Below are 12,301 nucleotides of genomic sequence, written 5' to 3'. Positions count from 1 at the left end.
AAAGCCAGTAAAGTAACACATTTACCGTGTGTTTCTCTAGTTCTTCTGCCAAGATCTCCTGTTTTTTCTGCAAGTCCTCATCAAGCTTTTTCTGTTGCTCCTTCAAAATGACACATAATTACTAACATAATCACAAAAAGTTATACTGTCCTCACTTTTCAAGAAAAACAATATTAAAGAGAAAAAATGTTACACTAAGGTGCTGCAAATAAAAGGTGAGCGATACAGAATCTTTGTCAAGAAAAAAAAGGCGACTTTAGACAAGCCAGCTTTTCTGCTAGTACTGTTTTGCAACTTTTCTTATAAAACACAAGAACCATTATAACTCTGGTAACACAATATAGTGCATCTAGGATAAAAAATATTCTACTGCACCCAAAGGGCTATGCACTGTCAACTCTCTCTTCTGAAAAATATGTTTACTTACTGCATAGGCAATATTTAATTCTGAGATTTCTCTTTCAACTTTTCTCCAGTCTTCCTTGTTCTCAATATTTCCGCTGATTTGCTCCCCGATAATTTCTCTATGAGAATTAAATGTGCTGCTGGTCACTTCACTGAGTTTCTTGTGCTCGTCCTCCCACTCCTGCAGCTTTTGTTTACATCTCTCTTCTAATTCAGTATAAGCCATATTTGTCCCATTATCTGCAATGAAACACAAAAAACATCATGACATGTTTACTAGACTATTATTATTTAATCACTGTGATATTCAGAAAATAGGGCACTATACAAGAGAAACAACTAATAAAAATGATTATATCAACATGAGAATAGTATATTGTTTAATATTGTTTTTTTTTACAAAAGTAGAACAGATGTCTTTTATCATAAATGCTACATTTTCTGAGCTCAGTACATTTAACACCAGTAAGTAGCACAGCGTTCCAGCAACAAAATAATCACATTTGTTGCATCTGTATATTCATAAATCATTCTTGAATAATGTTTACTGCTGTTTTTTTTCCTCTTTGTAGTTTTTATATAATTATATGTACAGGGTCTGGATGGGTACCAGCAGACATCAGGGCTCATACCAATGATGCCCTACACAATATGAAATCCTTCCTCATCATGCAGAAGTTCCTCGTGTAGAGTATCTCCATGACTTGATACAAGACAAATTTTAAAAAAGGTACATGGTTTGTTTTATAATGTATGGCACATGCAGGCAATGAGTTTTCCGTGTACAATCAGAGTAATGAGCACGTAAATGAGTTTCACATGTCTCTATCCATTTTCCTAAAATATTATTCCCATGTAACACAGAAATCATTCTGCACGCAGTTTGCAGTTCATACCCAATTTATCAGCATCCTGCGTTTCTTGAAACGTATTGTGGCCATGATGACTGGAACTATCACCACTCATTTGTTCTCTTCTTTCTTCCTCTTCAATGTCAGCTAATACCTTAGAAATTGAAAATAAAGTTCTTGATAAAAGATGATATATCAAATGTAAAAACAACTAAAGCTTTAAATGCAAGAAGACAGATGGTAGTACTGGGAGATATAGGTAATATATAATTAGATTTGCCAGCTCCCAATAAAGTCAGATTAGTTATCGTATTGTTATGTGTATGATTTTACTTGTTTATGTATTTACTTATTCACATTTACGTAACTTACAAGGGTTACTTTGTCTAATCCTATATTTAAATACTGTCCTGTTTATTGCTTTATTAGACATTGCCATAAGTCTAGATATGATATTACCAATGTATCATGCATACACACATTTTTGCACAACATACCTGCTTTTTAAGACTTTCTGGGTCTTGACCAAACTCAGAAGCCAATTCTGCCAAATAATCTGAATCGCAAGTCGGTATACTTTCAGATCCTTGGGGGGAAAAAAAACAGACGGTAAAACATTGAGTAACGTTATTACTAGCAATCTGTCCCTTCTCATGTACAATGAAAATTGCTAGGTATAAAAAAATACCTTTTGCTTAAATGACTCCTAGAATTTACACCTATATACTGTTATTTTGTAGGCTTAACTAGAATGATCAGCATTGCAGGTATAAACCAACAGAACACACAAACCCAGCATTGCAGGTATAGATCAACTGGAAATCACATGTACACTTAGCACTGAAGGTATAGATCAAATAAATAACACATGGAAATAGCCCTTAAGGTATTGATCAACTGAATAAGACATACAAATCCTATATTTGCAGGAAACATAAATAATGTATGGAAACATAGCCGATACAGATCAACAGAATAACACAAAACCCAGCTTTGCAGGTATAAATCAATTGGAAATTACATATAAACTCTGCATTAAAAGGTAAAAACCCCCCTAAATTACAGGCATAGATCACTGGTCGCACACCCCAAAGCCAACCCTGGCGTCCACACTGCTCACATAGAACCTGACCAGCACCTAAATTACACATACATACGACGTGCCATCTTTGTCGCCAAACAGCCCAGCATGAGTCAACATTGTCCACAAACAGCTGAATGTACGCCATGTTTGTCCCATAAACACACTACCTGTGCCATATTTGTCCCCAGTGCTTAAACACCCTGCTTATCCCATCTTTGCTTTTTTGACAAATCAATAATACACCTATGATTCACACAAACACTTTTACAGTCATTCACTAATTCACTTTCATTCAATCATTTATTCTTTCATACAAATTATTTACACATATTCATTAATGCATCCACACATTAATCCATTCATTCCCTCTCTCATTCTGACTCTTTATTTCAATATTCTTGCCACCCTCCCTTCTCCCTATCTACCCCCTCTCCCTCCCTATCTAGGGAATTTAGAGTTTACTTCTTAGAATTTAGAGTTTGTATGACCTGCACTAAGGGGCACTAATATCAACTTCTGCTCTAGTGATACATATATTGTACTTGCTTCAGCAAACCAATATTTAAATGCAGTTGTTGTAATCCAAGAAAGCAACTACACAAACACTAGATAAAGAAGGTCAATAACTAGCACTGGAGGGTCATTACAGCACAGAGGACAAGTATGACCGACATGTTCAATGTGCACCATCCAACCCTGTCCAGAACACATTTACAGAAAATTAATACCGGTACATAGAAAGTCCCCCACAATGGGGCACAGAAAGGATCCAGTCGTGCATGCCTGTCTGGAAGAGTCGCAAATGGAAAATGGGTTAGCAACAACCTATCTGCCTCTTCTCACTTCCCACTACCCTCTCCCCCCTTTGAAGTTCACTTACCTTGTACAAGTCCAGTGGTGGGATCGCGAGGCCTCCGTCTCCCTGTTCTGCCCCCACACACACACACTTTAAAACTGCATAGTTTCTATGGTTAGGCAAACATTGACGGGGTACAGAATAATTGTTATCATTATATACTTAGGGATTATGCAGTACCACCGTCAATGTGTGCCTATACATTGAGCCAGACACTGACAATACTGCAGTACAACCCCTATCACTATATACTAAGCCAAACATTGATGTGATGTAGGCTTACGACTTTAGTGACTGGCATAGTATATAGTAGGGATGCACAGAAATGAAAATTCTGGACTGAAACTGAAAATTCAGCATTCACTTGGCCAAAACCCAAAAACAAACAAACAAACCAAAAAAACTAACAACTTTAAAATACTTTATTAAAAGTAACACCAAAATTAGACAAAAAAAATCAATAACAATATTAATATATACATATATATAACAACAATCACAATCCTATCATGCTCAGGTTCTAGCATGTGCTGGCTGACTTAGCATGATAGGAGTGTGATTGCTGTTTGCAATTATATATATATATATTAATACTGTTATTGAATTATTCTGTGCAATAAAAGTGTTAACACACCAAAGTTGGACCAAAAAAATAATTGATGACAGCAATCACACTCCTTTCATGCCTAGGCAGCCACTACATGCTGGAAACTGGGCATGAAAGGAATGTGATTACAGCCTCCCTATGCCATGCTATCCCCCCACACTTACACATCCATGCTATCTCAAACCCTCATTCACAAACATTCAGCATAACACCTATCACTCTCACACACTCACTAATCCACTCTCCCTGAATCTTGTCCTACCTTTTCTTCCGTCACTGTCTATTAAAAAACGCGTCTATTAAAAAAAAAATGGCGTTTCAATTGGGGGGCACACGGGGGGGGCACAGCATGATGTAGGGGGGGCCATGGCCCCCTCTGGCCCCCCCCTGCCGACGCAACTGCGGGGAGCAATCTCAGACCAGACCAAAGAAACTCCAGAAAACATGGCAAGACACCTGGCCAGATCATTCTTAATGCGATGAATTAAATCAATAGATCGAACCTGACCAAGGTCATTCCCGCCGGCATGAATAACCAAAACTATATTAGAAGGAACCAACCTGCGCAACAAATGCAACTCACGAGACAGCTGATCCCAGCGAAGACCCCGAAACCCCCGCCAATGGATGCGGACTCTGTCATAAGGGAAACGTATATTACGGCCATAAAGAAAGGGGAAAGAGGTAAGATTCACCTCTTACACCCAATCTAACCCTTATAGCTGCAACAATGTTGCAGCTACCCACCAATGAAAAGAGACCCTGACTGCAGCCCTGTGCATGGGCCAGCAGTCATGACCCCCTTCCCTATTGGTCCAGGGGGGCCCTTTCCTTTCACATAAAAGGGCAACAGCAAGAAATAAACAGATATGGGAAAGGCTGAACTTGATGGACGCATGTCTTTTTTCAGCCTATCTAACTATGTAACTAATATATAGACAGATATATATACTCACTGGCCACTTTGCTAGTACCGGGTTGGACCCTCTTTTGCCTTCAGAGCTGCCTTTATTCTTTGTGGCATACTTTCTACAGGGTGCAGGATACATTCAATTCGTACTAAGGGGTCCAAAGTGTGCCAAGAAAATGCCCCCCACACCATTACACCACCAGCCTGAACCGTTGATAGAAGTCTGACCCGTATAAGGGGTATAAGGCGTATGTGGGGGGCGAGTGGCTTATCTGAGCTAAAAAGCATATCAGAGGGCAATATGGCATATGGGGGTATAAGGCATTTCTGGGGCATGAGGCATATCTGCAGGATATAAGGCATATCTGGGGGTATAAGGCATATCTGGGAGGCAGTGTGGCTAGCCTGGGCTCAAATCTTAGTCTTATACGCAGACTTCTATTTGAGGCAGTATTATCAGAAGACCCCGAATATAAGATGGGGGATATTTCTCAGAGCATTTGCATGGAAAATAAAACTTGTTTTATATACGAGCGAATACGGTATTTCTTCCAAATGTATTCCTAAGAGGCGAAGAGGAGTATATAATGTCTTACCCCAACGTGGTTAACAGATTTGGTTTGGATCTGGAAGTCCTCTTGTTTTTCCGTCCCCCATAATGTTTTTATTTTCATATATTACCCCCTGGACTGCAGTATAACAATATTTAATGGGCCAATACGACAAAAAAAAACAAATTTTCATCCAGTGCTGCACCACTTTGTACAGTTTTTGTAGTTTCCTATTAGACCATATTCATGCTAATAAATATTATTTATTAGCACCAAAATATAAAGAGTAACACACAAAAATGGGTCTCTGGACCGTCAGCCTCGGCCACAATACTTCACGGGCCGGATATATAATAAGGCTGCTTAGCATGGAAGAAAAGTAGGTTTTATCTCACGTTGTTCTATGGGCCGATTATTTGTGGCAGTGGAACTAAAGCCTTAATATCTAAAAGTCCAATTCCTCATTTACTGAAAGTCCCTGTAAGACATCGTCTGGTTCCCCGCAGGCCGTATGATACGGAGTCCGGGGGCTTCTAAAGTACATTGGTCTGAAATAACAGAGACAGAACTCATACAAACGGCGAATATGCAGCTGCCCCGGGCATATAAAGAAACCCCAAAAACAAACTTTTACTGTAATACCAGTGAAGGATTTTTAACGCCACGACGAACAGGAGATTAAAGATCTTGTGGTCTAAAAATTGGGACTGCCCTGCAAAATCCAGGATTGTGCAGTATTTCAATTAATTTTATATGACAAATACAAAAGCGCCACATCAATATATTCAAAGAAATCCACTAAAGTGTTTACGTCGAAAAAACAGTAAAGCAGAAGCACGGAACCCTTGTGCATTGTGACATCATAGAGTCTGTGACATCACAACACTGTAAAGCCGGAGCGCGCTCCTCTGCTTGCTCAGTGTAGTTGGGCGCTCGCACTTGTAAGCAGCTATTCATAGCGGACTTGAAGTGTTGTTACCAACGGCATCAGAGATTGAGGAGATTTAAAAGAAGAACCTTTTAAAAAGGAGAGCTATGGGGGACTGCTGTCTACTCCATGGACTGAGGTGGGTTGGAAGGAGTTGCTGCCCCAGAAAAGTGCGGAAGTTTTTCAAAAGAGTGAAAACAGCTTTCACCAGAAAGAGTGAGGACCAGAACAAGAAGCACTTGGCCGGTGGAGACCGGGTCCTGAAAATGAAGAAAGAGAGTAGCAGTACAGAGGAAGAAAGAGGGAGAGCGAGGAAGAGGATCAAGCGTACTGCTAATGAGAGGGAGGAGAGCAGCCTGTGTCTGAGGGCAAAGGAAACAAAAAGACGCCGAAGCAGCAGCACAGACAGCTCCGAACATGAGAAAAAGCGCTGCAAATACAGCGAGAAAAACAGCCAGACTCTGGGGCAGCAGGAGAAAGAAGGAGCGGAGGAACATTTGGAGCAGCGCAGAAGGGGAAAGGTTCCCATGAAGAGACGCAGGAGTGAGGTAGAAAGTGGTGTTGCTGCGAAAAAATTCCGGAGCCTTCTCCCCATGACGCCCTCCGGCTTCATCTTCCATTCAGTGCTGGGTGAAGGGGGTTTTGGAAAAGTCATGTTGGCTTCTGTACCTAGAAGAGACTCTATGGTAGCGGTCAAAATCATCCGCAAGAAAGCCGCTAATCCCCTGTCCCTACTAAAGGAGAGGAGAATCCTGGAGATGGCTCGGGACAGCCCGTTCCTGTGCCACGGATATGCAGGCTTCCAAACGCAGACCTGCGTGTTATTCGTGATGGAGTATATGGCAGGTGGAAGTCTTCTGTCATATTTGAGGAGGGTGGGCTGCCTCCCCGAGAGCGCAGCTGCATTTTATTCGGCTGAATTAATCTGCGGCATCCAGTTCCTCCACGCTCGCGGAGTTATACATCGGGACCTGAAGCCGGACAACATCTTGCTTGACGGAGAGGGCCACGCCAAGATCTGCGATTTCGGTATTGTTGCAGAAGGCATTTTTGGAGCAGCAGAGACAAAAGGACGCTGCGGAATAGTCCATTTCACGGCCCCGGAAATACATCTAAAGCAAGCATACGGTGTTGCCGTGGACTGGTGGTCCTTCGGGGTGATTTTATTCTACATGCTTAACGGAAGGTTACCGTTCTATCACGGTAACTGCAAGGAGGCGACAATCCATGCCATTGTAAATGAAAGCCACCGGAATGTCAAAGACATCTCAAAAGAAGCTGCGGACATCCTGAGGCATCTTCTGATGAAGGATCCTGACTTTCGCCTCTGGATCACAGGGTGTATCAGGTGGCATCCATTCTTTCAGGACATTAATTGGGAGGATATAAAGAGCCGCCGTTCAACTCCCCCGTACCGGCCGACACCAGCATCAGATCTCCACTTGAAGACACTTCAGGGGAGTCCATCAGTCTTGTTGAGCAGAGAGGACACGTTCTCTTCATCATCCTCTTCCTCGTCATCGAGCAGCCAGAGGCTTTCTGGCTTCTCCTTTGTGACTCCAGACTGGATGGTCTGAAGGATGGACGAAGCCCTGGCCAAAAGCTGGAAACATAATATTCAAGAAGGGATTTTTTCCCCACTTTGTGGCAAAATTGGAAAAAGACACAAACTGGGGTTTTTTTCCCCTTCTTTCCAAATAACATCATAACATCATAATAAATTCGAGAAACACCTAAATTTTTTTGTTATTGTTTCCTTTGTGTTGTAAATAGGGCTGAAACAACTAATCGATAATAATCGATAATGAAAATCGTTGTCAACGATTTTCATTATGGATTAATCGGATCGATTTTTATCGATTATAAAAAGAGGTTTTTTTCAGAGCAAATGCTCTGGAAAAACTCCTCTCCTTATATAATCCGACCTCAAACAGAGATCGGATTATAACAACTTTAAAATACTTTATTAAAAGTAACACCAAAATTAGACAAAAAAAAATCAATAACAATATTAATATATACATATATATAACAACAATCACAATCCTATCATGCTCAGGTTCTAGCATGTGCTGGCTGACTTAGCATGATAGGAGTGTGATTGCTGTTTGCAATTATATATATATATATTAATATTGTTATTGAATTATTCTGTGCAATAAAAGTGTTAACACACCAAAGTTGGACCAAAAAAATAATTGATGACAGCAATCACACTCCTTTCATGCCTAGGCAGCCACTACATGCTGGAAACTGGGCATGAAAGGAATGTGATTACAGCCTCCCTATGCCATGCTATCCCCCCACATTTACACATCCATGCTATCTCAAACCCTCATTCACAAACATTCAGCATAACACCTATCACTCTCACACACTCACTAATCCACTCTCCCTGAATCTTGTCCTACCTTTTCTTCCGTCACTGTCTATTAAAAAACGCGTCTATTAAAAAAAAAATGGCGTTTCAATTGGGGGGCACACGGGGGGGGGCACAGCATGATGTAGGGGGGGCCATGGCCCCCTCTGGCCCCCCCCTGCCGACGCAACTGCGGGGAGCAATCTCAGACCAGACCAAAGAAACTCCAGAAAACATGGCAAGACACCTGGCCAGATCATTCTTAATGCGATGAATTAAATCAATAGATCGAACCTGACCAAGGTCATTCCCGCCGGCATGAATAACCAAAACTATATTAGAAGGAACCAACCTGCGCAACAAATGCAACTCACGAGTGTCACGCGCGCCGCTGTACCTACCTCTGACGCCAGGGCTGCCTCGCCTGGTCCCGACTCCTCCGTCGCTGCGGTTCCCGCCGTGCGCACACGGCGGTGTCGCGGTCCCGCATCTTCTACCTCTGCTGGGACCGCGTCTGCTCGCCGTGGGCGCGTCAGTGCGTCTCCCTCGCGTACCGAAGGGGACGCGGGTATGACGCGGCGCAGGTCCGCATCGGGCGTACCGCTGCGTACACTGCGTACGCGGCGTACGCAATCTACGCAGCGTACGCAATCTACGCAGCGTACGCAATCTATGCAGCGTACTCAGCCTGTGCAGCGTACGCGACGTACGCAACGTACGTAGCGTGCGCTACACAGCTGTTTGCAATTACTCTCCTATTTAAACGCCACTTTTCTCCCCTGTCTTCACCCGTTCAAAGTGTAATACTTTTTGGGTGTGCTGATTGCGTTATATTATCTTGAATTCCTTGTGTACCGACCTTTGCCTGTTTTTTGACTACGGTTCTCGCTACCTGCCTACGACCTCGGATCTGTTTACCCGTTTTGCTCCTATTCTGCCTGCCTCGACCTCGGAAACGTTTGACCTCGCTGCCTGCCTTTGCCCTTTTGATTACGGACTGTATACTGGACTTCTCTACAGTGCTTATCTGCATAGTAGGATCCTTCCTCTCTCCCTGACCCCGTGACAGTTTTGAACGGGTCATAACATGGATCCCGCGGATATGGCGCGGTTGCAAGCCCGCCAAGACCTACAGGACCAGCGTCTGGCGGCGCAAGCCACCCAGCTACAGTCCCTGGAACAGAAGGTGGATGCCATGACGGACTTGTTGCGTTCTTTGACGTCTCTCCCAACTGTGGGAACACCCCATCACAGAGACGCTCATCACGAGGACACAGGTGCTGTTGCCAGGCTCCCTCTGCCAGACAAATATTCTGGAGATCCGAAGGAATGCCGTGGCTTCCTTAATCAATGCATGCTCCACTTCCGAAATCACCCCCAGGCGTTCCAGACATCCTCCAAGAGGGTCTCATTCATCATTTCGCTGCTCAAAGGTGATGCCTTACTGTGGGCTTCTCCCCTCGTGGAGCAAGATTCCTATCTCCTCGAGGACTGCCCCGCTTTCATGGAAGCCGTACGGACTGTTTTCGATGCGCCAGGTCGTAAAGAAACAGCGGAGTCTTCACTGCTTGACATCCAACAAGGCCGCAAAACCTTGGCTCAGTATACGGTGGAATTCCGCACCCTGGCCCATGAAACCAACTGGGAAGAGGGCGCTCTCAAAGCAGCCTTCCGACGAGGCCTCAATGAGAAGATCAAAGACGCCCTCGTCTTCCATGATACCCCTGCGGATCTTGAGGATCTCATAGCCCTTTGTCTCAGAGTGGATAAACGTATCCAAGAAAGGGCGAACGAACACTCCCGTGGGAAAAGACCAGTACCGCTCGCCTCCGGCTACACAAGGCCTTCGGCTGCCACATCTTCCTCCTTCGTGGTCGACGAACCCATGGAAATAGGGACAGTGCGCCACCTCACTGAGGCCGAAAAGAAACACAGACGGACACAGGGGCTCTGTCTATACTGCGGCCGAGCTGATCACCTGTTGTCCTCCTGTCCCAGCAAACCAGTAAAAGACAACGCTTAGGTTGCACCGGAGAAGGCAACCTAAGCACACGTCCTTTTTCTTCTCCTCCCACTACACGCCTGACGGTGCCCGTCTCCATCCGTTGGGAGGAACACGTTGTAGCCACCCGCGCATTCATAGATTCCGGGGCTGCGGGCATATTCATGGATCACCAGTGGGCGAAGGAGCAGCACATACCGCTTCGTACCAAGACAGCTCCCTCACTGGTCGCTTCCGTTGATGGCTCACTTCTGGGATCAGGACTCGTGACACAGGAAACCGTACCTCTGACCCTACTGGTAGGGGTAACCCACCAGGAACAGCTCACGTTTGAGATAATCAAGTCTCCTCATGCCCCTCTAATCTTGGGACATCCCTGGCTGCGACAGCACAACCCACACATCGATTGGGTAAAAGGAGACATACTAGCGTGGAGCAATTACTGTCAAGAGTCTTGTGTCATGCCTTGTCGACGACTCAATCTCGTCCTCGAGATCACACCCACAGATCCCAAAACCATAGTACCTAGACACTACTGGGATTATCTGGATGTATTCTCCAAAAAAGATGCGGAGAGGCTACCACCACACCGTTCCTACGATTGTGCTATCGATCTGTTGCCTGGAACCGATCCGCCACGGGGACGTACTTATCCCCTCTCCGAACCGGAGAACAAAGCTCTGGAACGTTATATCCAAGAAAGCCTGGAGAAAGGCTTCATCCGCCCATCCTCTTCTCCTGCTGGAGCTGGATTTTTCTTCGTGGCCAAGAAAGAGGGTTCCCTACGGCCATGCATCGATTATAGGGGGTTAAACCGTATCACCATAAAAAACCGGTACCCCCTTCCTCTCATCACAGAGATTTACGACCTCCTGAAAGGAGCCAAATACTTCACAAAGCTAGACCTCAGGGGTGCTTACAATCTGATCCGTATCAAGTCCGGGCATGAATGGAAAACGGCCTTCAACACCCGCTTCGGGCACTATGAATATAAAGTCATGCCCTTCGGGTTATGCAACGCTCCTGCAGTATTTCAGTCCTTCATAAATGACGTCTTCAGGGACATGCTCTTATCTCATGTCATCGTGTATTTGGACGATATTCTCGTTTATTCTCCAACACTCGAAAAACATCGACACCACCTACGAGCTGTTCTACAAAGACTAAGGGAGAACGGGTTGTATGCCAAGGCTGAAAAATGCTTATTCGAGAAGACACGTCTACCCTTCCTTGGCTATATCGTCTCCTCCGAAGGACTTCACATGGATCCTGCCAAACTCGAGGCCATCACAGCCTGGCCCCTCCCTAGAACACTCAAAGCCGTCCAAAGGTTCCTGGGCTTTGCTAATTATTACAGGCGATTCATCAGAAACTACGCTACCATAGCAGCCCCTATTACCGCCTTGACGAAAAAAGGAGCCGATCCGTCTCAGTGGTCCACACACGCCCGACAGGCGTTCGAACGGCTAAAACAAGCTTTTGTCTCAGCTCCCCTGTTACGTCGGCCGGATCCTACCAAACAGTTTCTCCTGGAAGTAGATGCATCCGAAACCGGAGCAGGGGCTGTCCTATCACAACGCCATGATCAAACCACAAAATATCATCCATGTGCCTTCTTTTCTAAGGGTTTCTCCGCAGCCGAACGGAATTACGACGTCGGTAACCGTGAACTCCTAGCCATCAAAATGGCACTTGAGGAGTGGCGCCATCTTCTAGAGGGTACAGAACAACCCGTGATCATCCTAACA

The 12,301-nt window shown here is 44.5% G+C and overlaps 1 protein-coding gene across 1 annotated transcript in view; it reads right to left on the bottom strand.

Annotated features, from left to right (window-relative positions):
* Nucleotides 1-12,301, bottom strand: part of LRRIQ1 (leucine rich repeats and IQ motif containing 1) — a 153,745-nt gene that overhangs the window by 51,101 nt on the left and 90,343 nt on the right. Inside the window, exons 3-6 of the mRNA XM_053463665.1 lie at nt 1,754-1,842; nt 1,302-1,410; nt 428-645; nt 26-100 (exon numbers count right to left, since the gene is read on the bottom strand). Coding sequence (XP_053319640.1) covers nt 26-100; nt 428-645; nt 1,302-1,410; nt 1,754-1,842 — 491 coding nt within the window. The remainder of the gene's footprint in view (nt 1-25; nt 101-427; nt 646-1,301; nt 1,411-1,753; nt 1,843-12,301) is intronic.

Source organism: Spea bombifrons, chromosome 4 (genome assembly GCF_027358695.1).
Source record: "Spea bombifrons isolate aSpeBom1 chromosome 4, aSpeBom1.2.pri, whole genome shotgun sequence".
NCBI lineage: Eukaryota > Metazoa > Chordata > Amphibia > Anura > Pelobatidae > Spea > Spea bombifrons.
This window is presented reverse-complemented; position numbering and strand designations above follow the sequence as displayed.